Genomic DNA, 14,692 nt, shown 5'->3' on the forward strand with positions numbered 1-14,692 from the left:
AGGCTCACACTCTTGGCCTGTGTTCACTCCACACAGAGCCAGTCCAGCTCACATGGCATGTGTTCGCTTCACCAAGCCTGGCTCTCAACTGAGACACACCCTGCTGTGCTCTGCATGATTTTAAATGAAAATGCCGGACATGAGGATTGCTACAAAACCTGGACTGGGAGGAGGGATCTGTCTCCCTGTTACCCTTTGTGCTATACTCCCAATAATAGCTATAGCAAACTCAGAGGGTTTCCAGACACATTCTGGGGGACACATAGCGGTCTTCAAATATTACCCCTGTCACTGCCTCACATATCCCCCCCCCTCAGTTCAAACGGGCGGGGTTGAACATTCGCCAACATACAGGGGGCCCTGGAGAGGGCATCCGCATTGCCCTGCAACCTACCAGCCCGGTGTTCCACAGAAAAGTGAAAGTTCTGCAAGGAGAGAAACCACCTGGTGACTCTAGCATTTCTCTCCTTAGCATTCCTCATCCAGACCAAAGGGGAGTGGTCTGTCACCAGGCGAAAGTGTCGCCCAGCAGGTAGTAGCGTAGGGATTCCAGAGCCCATTTTATGGCCAGGCACTCCTTCTCCACTATGCTATAGTTCTTCTCTGCCGGGGTGAGTTTTCTACTCAAATAGGTGACCGGGTGCTCTTCTCCATCTACCTCCTGGGACAGAACTGCACCCAGACCCACCTCAGAGGCATCCGCCTGTACTATAAACTCCTTTTGAAAGTCAGGGTTGACAAGGACAGGCTGACCACATAGGACTACCTTTAGCACCTGAAAGGCTTCCTCTGCTTGTGTATTCCAGTGGACCATGACCGACTTCTTCCCTTTTAAAAGATCGGACAAAGGCGCCGACCGTCCAGCAAAATTGGGTATGAATCGTCGGTAATACCCCATTATACCCAGAAAGGCTCTTACCTGTTTTGTGGTAAGGGGACGAGGCCAGTTTTGAATGGCTTCGATTTTGTTTACTTGTGGCTTGATAACCCCTTGGCCTATCACATACCCCAAGTAACGGGCTTCTTTGAGACCCATAGCACATTTGCTTGGATTCGCCGTCAGACCAGCAGCTCTGAGCGAATCCACTACCGCTTGTACCTGAGATAAGTGGGTGCTCCAGTCACTGCTGTAGATGATTATGTCATCCAAATATGCGGAGGCATATGGTTGATGGGGTTCTAACACTATGTCCATTAATCTCTGAAACGTGGCCGGAGCCCCATGTAAACCAAATGGCAAGACGACATAGTAATAGAGCCCCCCTGGCGTGACAAAAGCGGTCTTTTCTTTTGCCGCCTCTGTCAGCGGCACCTGCCAGTAACCTTTAGTGAGATCGAGAGTCGTGAAGTACTGGGCCCGTCCCAGTCTCTCTATCAGCTCGTCGACCCTGGGCATGGGATACATATCAAACTTCGATACCTCATTTAACTTTCGGAAGTCATTACAGAATCTTAAAGAACTGTCTGGTTTCGGGATCAGCACAATGGGACTGGCCCATTCGCTCGTGGATTTTTCAATAACCCCCAGTTGGAGCATCTTTTTTACCTCCTCCGCAATGGCTTGCCTACGAGCCTCTGGTACCCGGTATGGCCTCAGTCGTACCCTTACTTGAGGCTCGGTGACAATATCATGGTGGATTACGGTTGTTCGGCCGGGTAGGCTTGAGAACACATCCGTATTCTGCTGCACTAATCTCCGAGACTCCCGTCTCTGCTGTTTTGAGAGAGAATCCCCTATCCTCACTCCCAATTCATCATCAGGGGACTCCTCCTTTGTTGTTGTCAAGGCACCTGAAAAGGTTAGGTCCAACGTTACGTCAGCCACCATACATTCCCTGTCTTTCCACGCCTTCAGCAGGTTTACATGGTAGATTTGCTCTGGTTTTCTTCTACCTGGCTGATACACCTTATAATTTACTTCCCCCACTTTCTCCCGGATCTCATAGGGACCTTGCCATTTGGCTAAGAACTTACTTTCTGCAGTAGGTATTAGGACTAAGACACGATCTCCCGGTTTAAAAGACCTGATGGAGGCCTTTCTATTATACTGAGTACTTTGGGCTGCCTGAGCATCCAGCAAATGCTCTTTAACAATGGGCATTATTGCCGTGATACGATCCTGCATACCCATAACGTATTCCACTGTGCTTTTGTGAGGGGTGGGCTCCTGTTCCCAAGTTTCCTTAACTATATCCAGCAGTCCCCGCGGATGTCTGCCATACAGTAACTCAAATGGCGAGAACCCGGTGGAAGATTGTGGGACATCGCGGATAGCGAACATTAAATAGGGCAATAACATGTCCCAATCTTTCCCCTCTTTGGAGACCACCTTTTTCAACATAGCCTTTAGAGTTTTATTAAAACGTTCCACTAGACCATCAGTCTGGGGATGGTACACTGACGTGCGTAGCTGCTTGATCTGGAGGAGTTTGCACAGTTCCTTTGTAATTTTAGACATAAAGGGAGTGCCCTGATCGGTCAGGATTTCTTTGGGTAACCCCACGCGACAGAACATAGCAAACAACTCCCGAGCAATAAGCCTCGCCGAGGTGTGACGTAGTGGAATGGCCTCCGGATAACGTGTCGCGTAATCCATCACTACCAGGATGTGCTGGTGACCACGGGCTGATTTTACAATGGGTCCGATCAGATCCATAGCAATCCGCTCAAAAGGCACCTCTATAATGGATAAAGGTATCAGAGGACTACGGAAACGGTGCGTTGGTGCGGTCAACTGACAAACTGGGCAGGACTCACAGAACCTCTTAATATCTGCGCCGACCCCTGGCCAGTAAAACCGCTGAAACATGCGTTCCCGCGTTTTCCCTTCACCTAGGTGCCCACTCATTAGGTGGTTATGAGCCAATTCCAAGGTCTGACGGCGGTACGGCTGAGGGACCACCAACTGTTCCACTATTTCCCCCCGGATTGTATCAACCCGATAGAGCAACTCTCGCTTTAGAGCCATGTAGGGAGTTTCCAGCCTGGCACCAGGCCGCTGGGGTACCCCATCAATTACCTGTACATTTCCACGTCCAGGAGCCAATGTGGGGTCCCGGAGCTGTGCTGTTCCGAAATTATCTGGAGACACGTTCAACTCCGGGATTGCCTCGGGTGGCTCAACCTCTCCTGCCATTACCTCTAGGGGGAACCTGGCAGGGTTACACTCTGTCCCTATACTGGTGACCCCTACGGCAGGTATCCCTGAGTCGGGATCGTGAGGCTCAGGGCCTGGTTCAATCATACACCTCGGAGGGCTAAGTCGCCTCCCACATAATGTCCAGAACAGGGGCAAGTCTCTTCCCAAAATAACAGCATATGGAAGTCTTTTCATCACCCCCACTTCATGTTGAACCTCTCCACACGAGGTAGCAATGGTGACCCTTTCCATAGGGTATTCACGTAGGTCTCCATGAATACAAAGTACCCCTACTTTATGTCCCGTAGGGTTTTCCCCGGAGACCAAGGAGGCATGTACAAGAGTCACTACACTTCCTGAGTCCAACAAAGCCTCTGCTGTATAGCCATTAACACGTACTTTGCAGAGATGGGGCTCCTCCCCCATAGTAACAGTGCTTACGGTACAAACAGTATGGGCATACATTGATACCCGGCGAGCGTACCGGCAGTCCATGGGTTCTGATGTGAGTGGGCACTGTGCCATCACATGCCCGAGCTGATGGCACCGCCAGCACATAACAGCAGAGGTGTCCCTGTTTCGGGTGTCTGACTTTGGGGAACCGGGACTCCGGCTGACCTTAGTCTGGGGTTTACTCTCTGCCAGGGCTGAAGACGGGGCAGCACCCGAGGAGGGACGGGAGTCTTTTACCAACTGTGAAGGGGGCGTATCCCTACGGAGTGCCCGCCGTGAAGCAGAGTCCCGGACCAACTCCTGGGTAGCTGTGTAGCGTTCTACCAAATTCACTAGCTGGTCTAGGGTACCGGGGTCCCCCTGTCCCACCCACCGTTGAATGGGGGCTGGCAAAGTCCGCACAAACCGTTCAATCACCACCCGCTCAATCATCTGTCCGGGGTTCAAGGTCTCCGGCTGCAGCCATTTTTTTACAAGGTCCAGTAAGACATGGGCCTGTGAGCGTGCAGGTTTTCCCTCCTCAAAAGACCACTGATTCACTCGTTGGGCCCGGAGATAAGTGTTAACCCCCATTCGTGCAAGGATCTCACCTTTCAGTGTGCCATAGTCCTTGGCATCCTCCGTGCTGAGATCCAGGTAGGCTTTTTGGGGTTCACCTACCAAGAACGGGGCCACGACATCAGTCCAACGGTCGATAGACAATTTCTCTCGCTCAGCGGTCCTCTCAAACACGGAGAGAAAGGCTTCTGGGTCATCCTCTGCACTCATCCTCGTAAGTGCTGCCCTTACTCTGTCCTGGGCCGCAGGAAGGACTGGATGTCCTGGAGTTACCGCTGGGAGCGCTTCTCGCAGAGCAGAAAGCTGCTTAGTCAACAAGCTGTTTGTCTCCTGTTGCTGAACTAACGCCCGCTGGAGCTGGACATTGGTTTGTTGCTGCTGAGCATTAGCCTGTTGCTGCTGAGCATTAGCCTGGGCCAGCTGCTTTACAAGATCCTCCATAGTGGCTGCTGAGTTAAACTGTAACTTTGCAGGCTTGATCATAAACATGTGAAAACTGGGTTGTTGCCCCTAGCAACCAGGCTGCAACGCCTGTAAGCTTCGTGGACCTGCCGATCCACCGCAAACAGTCAGTAAAAAAAAAATTATTTTTTTTTCCGGGTAAGTACCTCTTAGGCCATTGCCCTTAGCAACCACGCTGCCATGCCCGCATTCTCCACCATAATGTGAGGTAGCAGCGTTGCTTGGGCAAAAACGTGAGGCAGTGAGGCAGCAGCGTGTTCACACCAACAGTCTATTTATTGTTGCAGCATAAATAGATCCAATTTCCCACTGTCAAAGTCTCTTCCGGATCACAGCCGGTGCATATAGACAAATTATTTGCATCAAAAAGTCTTGTTACCTTAGGACCCCGTTAACCGCAGGGATCTGTGTAAGGTTCTCCTAGGCTCACACTCTTGGCCTGTGTTCACTCCACACAGAGCCAGCCCAGCTCACACAGCATGTGTTAGCTTCACCAAGCCTGGCTCTCAACTGAGACACACCCTGCTGTGCTTTGCATGATTTTAAACGAAAATGCCGGACATGAGGATTGCTACAAAACCTGGACTGGGAGGAGGGATCTGTCTCCCTGTTACCCTTTGTGCTATAGTCCCCGTAATAGCTATAACAAACTCAGAGGGTTTCCAGACACATTCTGGGGGCCACATAGCGGTCTTCAAATATTACCCCTGTCACTGCCTCACACCACATTACATCATTATCTATGGGAATAACAGAGGATATGACCGGGGAGGTGAGAGGCTCTGATGTCATCACATTACATCATTATCTATGGGGATAACAGAGGATATGACCGGGGAGGTGAGAGGTTCTGATGTCATCACATTACATCATTATCTATGGGTATAACAGAGGATATGACCGGGGAGGTGAGAGGTTCTGATGTCATCACATTACATCATTATCTATGGGAATAACAGAGGATATGACCGGGGAGGTGAGAGGTTCTGACGTCATCACATTACATCATTATCTATGGGAATAACAGAGGATATGACCGGGGAGGTGAGAGGCTATGATGTCATCACATTACACCATTATCTATGGGGATAACAGAGGATATGACCGGGGAGGTGAGAGGCTCTGATGTCATCACATTACATCATTATCTATGGGAATAACAGAGGATATGACCGGGGAGGTGAGAGGTTCTGACGTCATCACATTACATCATTATCTATGGGAATAACAGAGGATATGACCGGGGAGGTGAGAGGCTATGATGTCATCACATTACACCATTATCTATGGGGATAACAGAGGATATGATCGGGGAGGTGAGAGGTTCTGATGTCATCACATTACATCATTATCTATGGGGATAACAGAGGATATGACCGGGGAGGTGAGAGGTTCTGATGTCATCACATTACATCATTATCTATGGGGATAACAGAGGATATGACCGGGGAGGTGAGAGGCTCTGATGTCATCACATTACATCATTATCTATGGGAATAACAGAGGATATGACCGGGGAGGTGAGAGGCTCTGATGTCATCACATTACATCATTATCTATGGGGATAACAGAGGATATGACCGGGGAGGTGAGAGGCTCTGATGTCATCACATTACACCATTATCTATGGGAATAACAGAGGATATGACCGGGGAGGTGAGAGGTTCTGATGTCATCACATTACATCATTATCTATGGGGATAACAGAGGATATGACCGGGGAGGTGAGAGGCTCTGATGTCATCACATTACATCATTATTTATGGGGATAACAGAGGATATGACCGGGGAGGTGAGAGGTTCTGATGTCATCACATTACATCATTATCTATGGGGATAACAGAGGATATGACCGGGGAGGTGAGAGGCTCTGATGTCATCACATTACATCATTATCTATGGGAATAACAGAGGATATGACCGGGGAGGTGAGAGGTTCTGATGTCATCACATTACATCATTATCTATGGGAATAACAGAGGATATGACCGGGGAGGTGAGGGGTTCTGATGTCATCACATTACATCATTATCTATGGGAATAACAGAGGATATGACCGGGGAGGTGATGGACTCTGGAAATGTCTGTAGTGATATTATTAATGTCTCCACACTCAGGATTACACAGTAGTGAAGACCTCTAGTGATCGCTGTCAGACCCCTGTGTCTGAAGGACGGGGAGGAACCCTGAGCCCAATCCCGGGGCCTCCACCTCACCCCCGGATACATGAGGACATCAGTGACCAGAAGATCCTGGAACTCACCAACAAGATGCTTGAGCTGCTGACTGGAGAGGTGACACTGCTGGGACATTATACAGGACGGCACTGGAGGATTCTGGGTGATGACGGTATCATTGTGTTGTCAGGTTCCTATAAGGTGTCAGGACGTCACCATCTATTTCTCCATGGAGGAGTGGGAGTATCTAGAAGGAAACAAGGAGCGGTACAAGGAGGTGATGATGGAGGAGCCCCAGCCCCGCACATCACCAGGTAATAGACAGGACTGAATACACCCGGCCTATAATTATCTGTATGTAATAATGATGTCCGTCCTGTCTGTGTCTCCTGCAGGTCTCTCCAGTACGAGGACGACCCCAGAGAGATGTCCCGCTCCTCCTCCTCCACAGGATCCTCAGGTAGATGGAGATCTCCCCTATGAGGTGTAGACGGCTGTGACCTCCTTGTGTTCAGTCTTGTTTTCTCCTCCAGTATTAGATGTTTATACTTGTGTAATGAGAGCGGTGGAGACGGCAGGATCACAGCTGACCACAGACCTCACATGTCTGGATCTTATCTCCATTATTCCCGGGGACTTTTACAATATTTTGTTTTGCAGCTTTTGGATCCGGATAAAGATCTGAGCAATATTAATTCTCCAGAGAGAAATGTGAGGGGCGATCAGCGGAGTAACGAGGGGATTCCTGCAGATCACCGCCCCGGTGAGGCTCTTAGATGTATAGTCACTGTTTTAGCCAAAATCTTGCTCCTTTATGATGCAATACTGTTATGTGATGTCACAGGTTGTGGATTTATAATATGGATGATAAGATACAGCCGGGGATGAATTATACTAATGTGACTGCAGCCGGTTTCTTCATCATCCGCGGTCAGTCCTGATGAAGAAAAAGTCTTGTCCAATTTGGGACTAAGAAGCCATCGTCTCCTATTACACTCATGTCAGTGTTTGATAACAGAATATGGAGACATAAACCCCAATATCCGTGACTGACAGCCGGGCTCCTGCCACAATGATTGGGATTGGAGATAACGCTGAGCCTCATCTTTACCCCTTAAGATGCTGCGCTTAGTAGCAAAGAAGGACTCTAGGTGGTTAGATAATGGAGGGGACTTTCTCTCACCCATGAGACCCAATGGACTAAACAAATATATTTTTTTGAAAAATGAATGTGCACCGGAATAAAAAAAATCTAAAACCTTTTTATTTTTACAAATATAGAAAATAGACTCCTATAGAGTGTAACCCATATAATAAAGTTAATACGTTATTTTGACATAAAGGGTTTCTTGAAGTCAACCAGAAGAGAAGGTATTTTCCCTCTGGAAATAGAAATACCAGGTTACAGGGAAGTTGGGTTATTGGGGATAACCTAAAGGTGGTAAAGGCCAGGACTTTATCCTCAATCCCAATCTCCAGAGTAAAGGCCATAGAGATCAGAGGATGACTGATCGACTTGGCCTAACAATTGTATAACCAGAAATGCTTAGATCCTGAAAACCATCATTAAAGGGGTTATCCGGCTTATTTTGACTTTTTTTTTATTACCCTATTGGGCTACATTGGGGCAGGTAAGTAGGTAGTGAGCACTTACCTGCCCTGCTGTCAGCCCCTCTCCCCTGGCTCAGAGTGGTCATGTGACCGCTCCTGCCGCGATTTTGCTGCTTCTGGTCATTTCATGTCAACATGGGCAGGACCATGTTAACATGCAAATCTGGAAACAGCATGTTGCCACCCTACTGGGCGGCTACAGTGCGTGGAGTCCCCGCCCCCCCTCCCTGCACCCCGTACTCTCCCTACTACAACCTCCCCCTGCACTGCTGTGGGGTCCGTGACCTGGGGGAGGGGCCTGGTGGCGGCTGCCGTGGTGTCAGCAGCAGCACCGGTCCCCTGCTCATTATCGCACATTCAAATGTACCAGCATCACAGATGCCGATATATTTGAAAGCGCTGATGAGAGGAGCGCAGCGCTGCTTCTCATCACTGTCCCGCTGTGTGAGTCTGACAGTTCAGGACAGCGGTGACGTCACTAGTGTGCTGATATGGCCAGAGCACAGACAGCGTGCGAACGTGCAGGGGCGGCGGGGACCGAGGACGGGCGAGTATGTATTCCCTAAATGTGTTCCCTATGGGGGTAGGGGGGTCAGTACAGAGCGCCGTGTGTGTGTGGTGTGCAGAGCCCTGTGTGTGTGCGGTGCAGAGCCCTATGTGTGTGTGGTGTGCAGAGCCCTATGTGTGTGTGTGTGTGTGGTGTGCAGAGCCCTATGTGTGTGTGGTGTGCAGAGCCCTATGTGTGTGTGGTGTGCTGAGCCCTATGTGTGTGTGTGTGTGTGTGGTGTGCAGAGCCCTATGTGTGTGTGGTGTGCAGAGCCCTATGTGTGTGTGGTGTGCTGAGCCATATGTGTGTGTGCGGTGCAGAGTGCTATGTGTGTGTGCGGTGTGCAGAGCCCTATGTGTGTGTTGTGCAGAGCCATATGTGCGTGTTTGGTGTGCAGAGCCCTATGTGTGTGTGGTGTGCAGAGCCCTATGTGTGTGCGGTGCAGAGCCCTATGTGTGTGTGGTGTGCAGAGCCCTATGTGTGTATGTGGTGTGCAGAGCCATATGTGTGTGTGGTGTGCAGAGACCTATGTGTGTGTGCGGTGATCAGAGCCCTATGTGTGTGTGCGGTGCAGAGCCCTATGTGTGTGTGGTGTGCAGAGCCCTATGTGTGTGTGGTGTGCAGAGTCCTATGTGTGTGTGGTGTGCAGAGCCATATGTGTGTGTACGGTGTGCAGAGCCCTATGTGTGTGTGCGGTGAGCAGAGCCCTATGTGTGTGTGCGGTGCAGAGCCATATGTGTGTGTGCGGTGCAGAGCCATATGTGTGTGTGCGGTGCAGAGCCATATGTGTGTGTGCGGTGCAGAGCCATATGTGTGTGTGGTGTGCAGAGCCATATGTGTGTGTGGGGTGCAGAGCCATATGTGTGTGTGCGGTGCAGAGCCCTATGTGTGTGGTGTGCAGAGCCCTATGTGTGTGTGCGGTGCAGAGCCATATGTGTGTGTGGGGTGCAGAGCCATATGTGTGTGTGGGGTGCAGAGCCCTATGTGTGTGTGGTGCAGAGCCCTGGTGTGCAGAGCCCTGGTGTGCAGAGCCCTATGTGTGTGTGGTGTGCAGAGCCCTATGTGTGTGTGGTGTGCAGAGCCCTATGTGTGTGTGGTGTGCAGAGCCCTATGTGTGTGTGGTGTGCAGAGCCCTATGTGTGTGTGGTGTTCAGAGCCCTATGTGTGTGTGGTGTGCAGAGCCCTATGTGTGTGTGCGGTGCAGAGGCCTATGTGTGTGTGGTGTGCAGAGCGATATGTGTGTGTGCGATGCAGAGCCCTATGTGTGTGTGTGGTGTGCAGAGCCATATGTGTGTGTGCGGTGTGCAGAGCCCTATGTGTGTGTGCGGTGCAGAGCCATATGTGTGTGTGTGGTGTGCAGAGCCCTATGTGTGTGTGTGTGGGGTGCAGAGCCCGATGTGGTGTGTGGTGCAGAGCCCGATGTGGGGCTGTTATTTGCAATGCTGTAGTGATAACAGGTCAGGTGGTGGGGCAGAATACTGACAGGGAATGTATGTGCAGGGGGCGGGCAGGGGGCGAGGCTGGACACTGAGGCCGGGCGGTGCCAGCTCTGACTGGGAGGTTTAGCACAGGAAGTGGTCAGTTTGGTTGAGCTGAATGTAAACAAAGAGCTGCAGAGAATAAAGGGTGAATTCAAGAGGAACAAAAGTTAGAAAACAAAAAATAACAATGTAGGGGTGTTTAATATGACAATACAGCACAGATTAGCTTAACAAAAATTTTTGAGTTTATGTCGGACAACTCCTTTAATGGGTACAAGATGGAGTTACTCTCCAATCCAACGTTGTATTAATTGATGCCTACTAGTCGAATTCTGACCGGCAGCATGCATATCGCAGAATTGCCTTGTGTGACCGCCGTTCCCAGCTCAAAAACCGGTGAATCCTCGCAGCACACAGTGTGCGCACTGGGAGGGCGCATAAGTCTGCAGTCACAAAGAGAGACTGACGACTTAACATTTAAGGCCAGAGAACCCCTTTAACAGAGTAGCTGTGACTCCAGACAATCATCCATCCAGAAATAACCAGCACTGAGGCATGTGAGTAGTGAGTGTAAATGGCTTCTCTCAAAATGTGATTGGGCAAACCAAACAAGAAATTGCACCCTCCTGAATAGAAGTGAAACTGGAAGGCAAAACATAAGAAATAAAGACAACATCCTTCATCAGTTGTACGAACACAAAACAGGCAGTGTCCAACCAAGGGGGAAAGCAACAAACAACCAGAGAGCACCGGTTTGAACCCCAGAGAGGAGCCATGATATACCTTAGTAGGCATGCAATCCTTCATTGCCTCCCAGACGCACTGTGTGGAGGAATCGTGACAGCACCCTCTTCTAGGCGTCACAATCATGCTTTACGATGTCCAGTGTCATCTGCATCTCTATACAAAGCCTCTCGGCATTGAGCATGTCCAACGCCAGGTGTAGGCTCACTGCTCATGGTCAGAAGTCACCGCACTTCCAGTCATGCACACTATATATCTCTGAAGCCAACAACAGAAGAATCCAAAGGAACACCGAGCACTAATCAGCTCACCGACCGACCTCCAAGCAAATTCACCTTTCCACTCAAAGTCCGGTACAGCTCGCTCCGGCATAGTTACAGCTTTACTCCGGGCACTGGTGCTCCTTCCAAGCATAAGTCCCATCCATAAGAAGCAAAAGAAGAGGAGGGCACTCACCGGGCTGCCGTATATAAAAAGTCTGTTTATTTCATCATCAGGTAAAATATAAAAACAGCGGCGGAGAGGAGGGGGAAATGCACGGCACAGCAGACGACGGCCGTTTAGTGCTTAACAAGCAATTCAACAGGTCTACAAACACATGACGTCAGATCCCCTTTCTTATAGGGCAACACCCCACAGAGGAAATATCAGAAACTTACAAAAACATTTTAAAAACATCAATAAACAACAAAACTATTTCAATTATGGGCCACTAGAGAATACTATTCATTCAATTATTAACAGAAATTGTCAGATGCAAAAAATTGGGTGATATCTTGGTTAAAAAAAGATATGTGCCACCCACTACCTGGTTGCATAAATATAGCCCAAAAGGGAATTACAAGTGTGGCAGTTGTTCATTTTGCAGGTTTCACTGCACAGATAGACCTCTAAAAATAGGGAACATCTGGCATATTACTAAACAACTGATCACTTGCAAAACCAAAATGGTGGTATATATATCATTTTTTGCCCGTGCGGAATGTACTACATCGGGAAAACTATCCGGCCGCTCTGTTAGATTTAGAGAGCACCGCAACTCTATAGAGACAGTTATTGGTGCAACAAAAATGATTTCACATGTTAGAGACATACATGGAGCCAATAAAAATATACTAACTTTTGCTGGTTTAGAGCAAGTGGAGCCCAGAGCAGAAGGAGGAGATCTCCATAACATTCTACTACAAAAGGAAGCTCAATATATAATAAAGTACAAGGCACTGGGCCCCCTAGGGTTAAATGAGAAAAACTATCTCGGTGTTCTTGTAAGATTAGAAAAGCCGGAGATTTCTTGCTGTTTTCATGTCTTTGTTATAAGTGTTACAGTCTGATGTTATTTATTGATGTTTTTAAAATGTTTTTATACGTTTCTGATATTTCCACTGTTGCGTGTTGCCCTATAAGAAAGGGGATCTGACGTGATGTGTTTGTAGACCTGATGAAGTGCTTGTTAAGCACGAAACGGCCGTCGTCTGCTGTGCCGTGCATTCCCCCTCCCCCCGCTGTTTTTATATTTTACCTCATGCTGAAATAAACAGACTTTTTGTATGCGGCAGCCCGGTGAGTGCCCTCCTCTTTTGTTTCTTACATCTCTGACGTCAGGACACGTACAGCTGGCTTCGGAGTAAAAAAATCTGTTTGTGTGCTACTATATGCTGAGACTGTTGGGCAAGGATTCTAGATATGCATACAGAACTGCTCGTTCTGGGTGCCTGTATGCTGTCCGCACTCTCTTCCAAACTGGGCTGGAATAACGAAACACTGGTGGCAGCTACATTATGGCAAGAATTGTTTTGTAGGATTAAGGACAAGCTGGCTGGTCAAGATGTTCCTTCTTCTCTGGGCGACCTGGTTTTGCTAGCTATCCGCATCGACCTCCGGTTACAAGAATGATCCAGAGAGACGAATCTAGAGAAAAGAATGTTGCGCCTGGCTCCTTCATTCCAGAAACCCTATATGCCATGACCTGTAGTCTCTGTGACTCCTCCCGAGCCCATGGAAGCGGATCAAATGCATCCAGAAAAGCTCTACCGAGAGATCCATCCCACTGGAGAGGGATGCTTCTACTGCGGAAGTGCTGCTCACCTGATTCGTTTCTGTCCAAGAATTCCGGGAAACTGCCAAACTGAGGATCAGTAGGAGAGGCTACCCTAGGTGACAACAAGTTTCATCACTATTTATTTATATCCGTGTTTGTAACTAGTGGCAACACCCGATTCACAGAGTTGGCCTTATTGGACTCTGGTTGCATCGGGAACTTTGTACAGCAGACCATTGTGGATCAGTATCTGATTCAGGTCCATCAGCTACAAGCTCCCTATGCAATGTCATCTGTGGATGGAAAGCCCTTGTTAGAGGCTATCCATTTATTCACCGAGCAAGTTGACCTTCAGGTGGAAATGCTGCACATGGAGAGAATCACTTTCTACTTGCTACCAAGAATGTTGCATTCAATGTTATTGGGTCTGCCATGGCTCAGGTGGGGGTCACACCTGTCTCACTCAAAGAATGTTTCTTTTCAGCTCAACCTGTGAGGCCTTCAAATCTTCTGGGTCTGCCGTCCGCCTGCTGGTCCTACTCGGATGTCTTCAACAACAAGGGAACTGAGACTCTGCCACCACATAGGCCACGTGCTTACCTTATCAACCTCCTCCTTCCTGGTTCCACTTCTCTTCGCGGTCGTATCTACCGTCTGTCTCAGGCAGAGACCCAAGCCATGTCTGAATACATAAAGGAAAACCTGGCAAAAGGATTCATCCAAAGGTCCTGCTCACCGGCCAGAGCCGGATTCTTCTTTGTCAAGAAAAAGGATGGTTTCCTTCAGCCATGTATTGATGATAGAGGTCTTAACGAAACTGTCAAGAATAAATACTGGAATTGTTTGACTCTCTCTGTGGTTCCAGGATCTTCTCCAAGCTCGACCTCCGTGGTGCCTACAACCTCGTCCAGATATGGTTGGGTGATGAATGGAAGATTGATTTTAATGCCCGTAACGGTCACTATGAGTATCGGGAAATGCAATTTGGGCTCAGCAATGTTCTGGCGATCGTCCAGGAATTTGTGAACGATATATTTCAGGACCCTCCTCTACCCATGCGTGGTGGTGTACCTGGACGACATCTTGGTGGTCTCTCCTGATCTCTCTACACACAGGAACTACAGAGACTAAGTGAGAATCAATTATACACCAAATTTGAGAAGTGCCCCCTTGAACTGTCTTCCCTCCTTTTGCTTGGTTACGTAATCTTGGACACCAGCCTGAAGATTGACCCGGACGAGGTGTCGGTGATGCTGAAGTGGCCCTGTCCTGATGGAGTAAAGGTGATTCAACTGTTCCTCAGTTTTGCCAATTATAACCAGTCAGTGTTTATTAAAAGAATTTTAGGAAATACAGAAAGCAAAAAAAAACAGAAGAGTATAGGAAAGTATTACATTAATATCAAACCAACGTAGATATATAACATATTCTCATATATTCATGTCATTTCTGCCCTGTATTATTATAACTGTACTCTTGGGG

General features: G+C 48.7%; 2 protein-coding genes across 2 annotated transcripts in view; both read left to right on the top strand.

Moving 5' to 3' along the window:
* Nucleotides 1-14,692, top strand: part of LOC142258673 (uncharacterized) — a 333,416-nt gene that overhangs the window by 46,266 nt on the left and 272,458 nt on the right. The gene's annotated exons all lie outside the window — the stretch shown is intronic.
* The window catches only part of LOC142258671 (uncharacterized), an 81,497-nt gene that overhangs the window by 15,354 nt on the left and 51,451 nt on the right, over nt 1-14,692 (top strand). Inside the window, exons 3-6 of the mRNA XM_075331293.1 lie at nt 6,730-6,906; nt 6,980-7,103; nt 7,185-7,249; nt 7,450-7,552. Coding sequence (XP_075187408.1) covers nt 6,730-6,906; nt 6,980-7,103; nt 7,185-7,249; nt 7,450-7,552 — 469 coding nt within the window. The remainder of the gene's footprint in view (nt 1-6,729; nt 6,907-6,979; nt 7,104-7,184; nt 7,250-7,449; nt 7,553-14,692) is intronic.

This window comes from Anomaloglossus baeobatrachus, assembly GCF_048569485.1.
Source record: "Anomaloglossus baeobatrachus isolate aAnoBae1 chromosome 1 unlocalized genomic scaffold, aAnoBae1.hap1 SUPER_1_unloc_4, whole genome shotgun sequence".
NCBI classification, from domain to species: Eukaryota; Metazoa; Chordata; class Amphibia; order Anura; family Aromobatidae; genus Anomaloglossus; species Anomaloglossus baeobatrachus.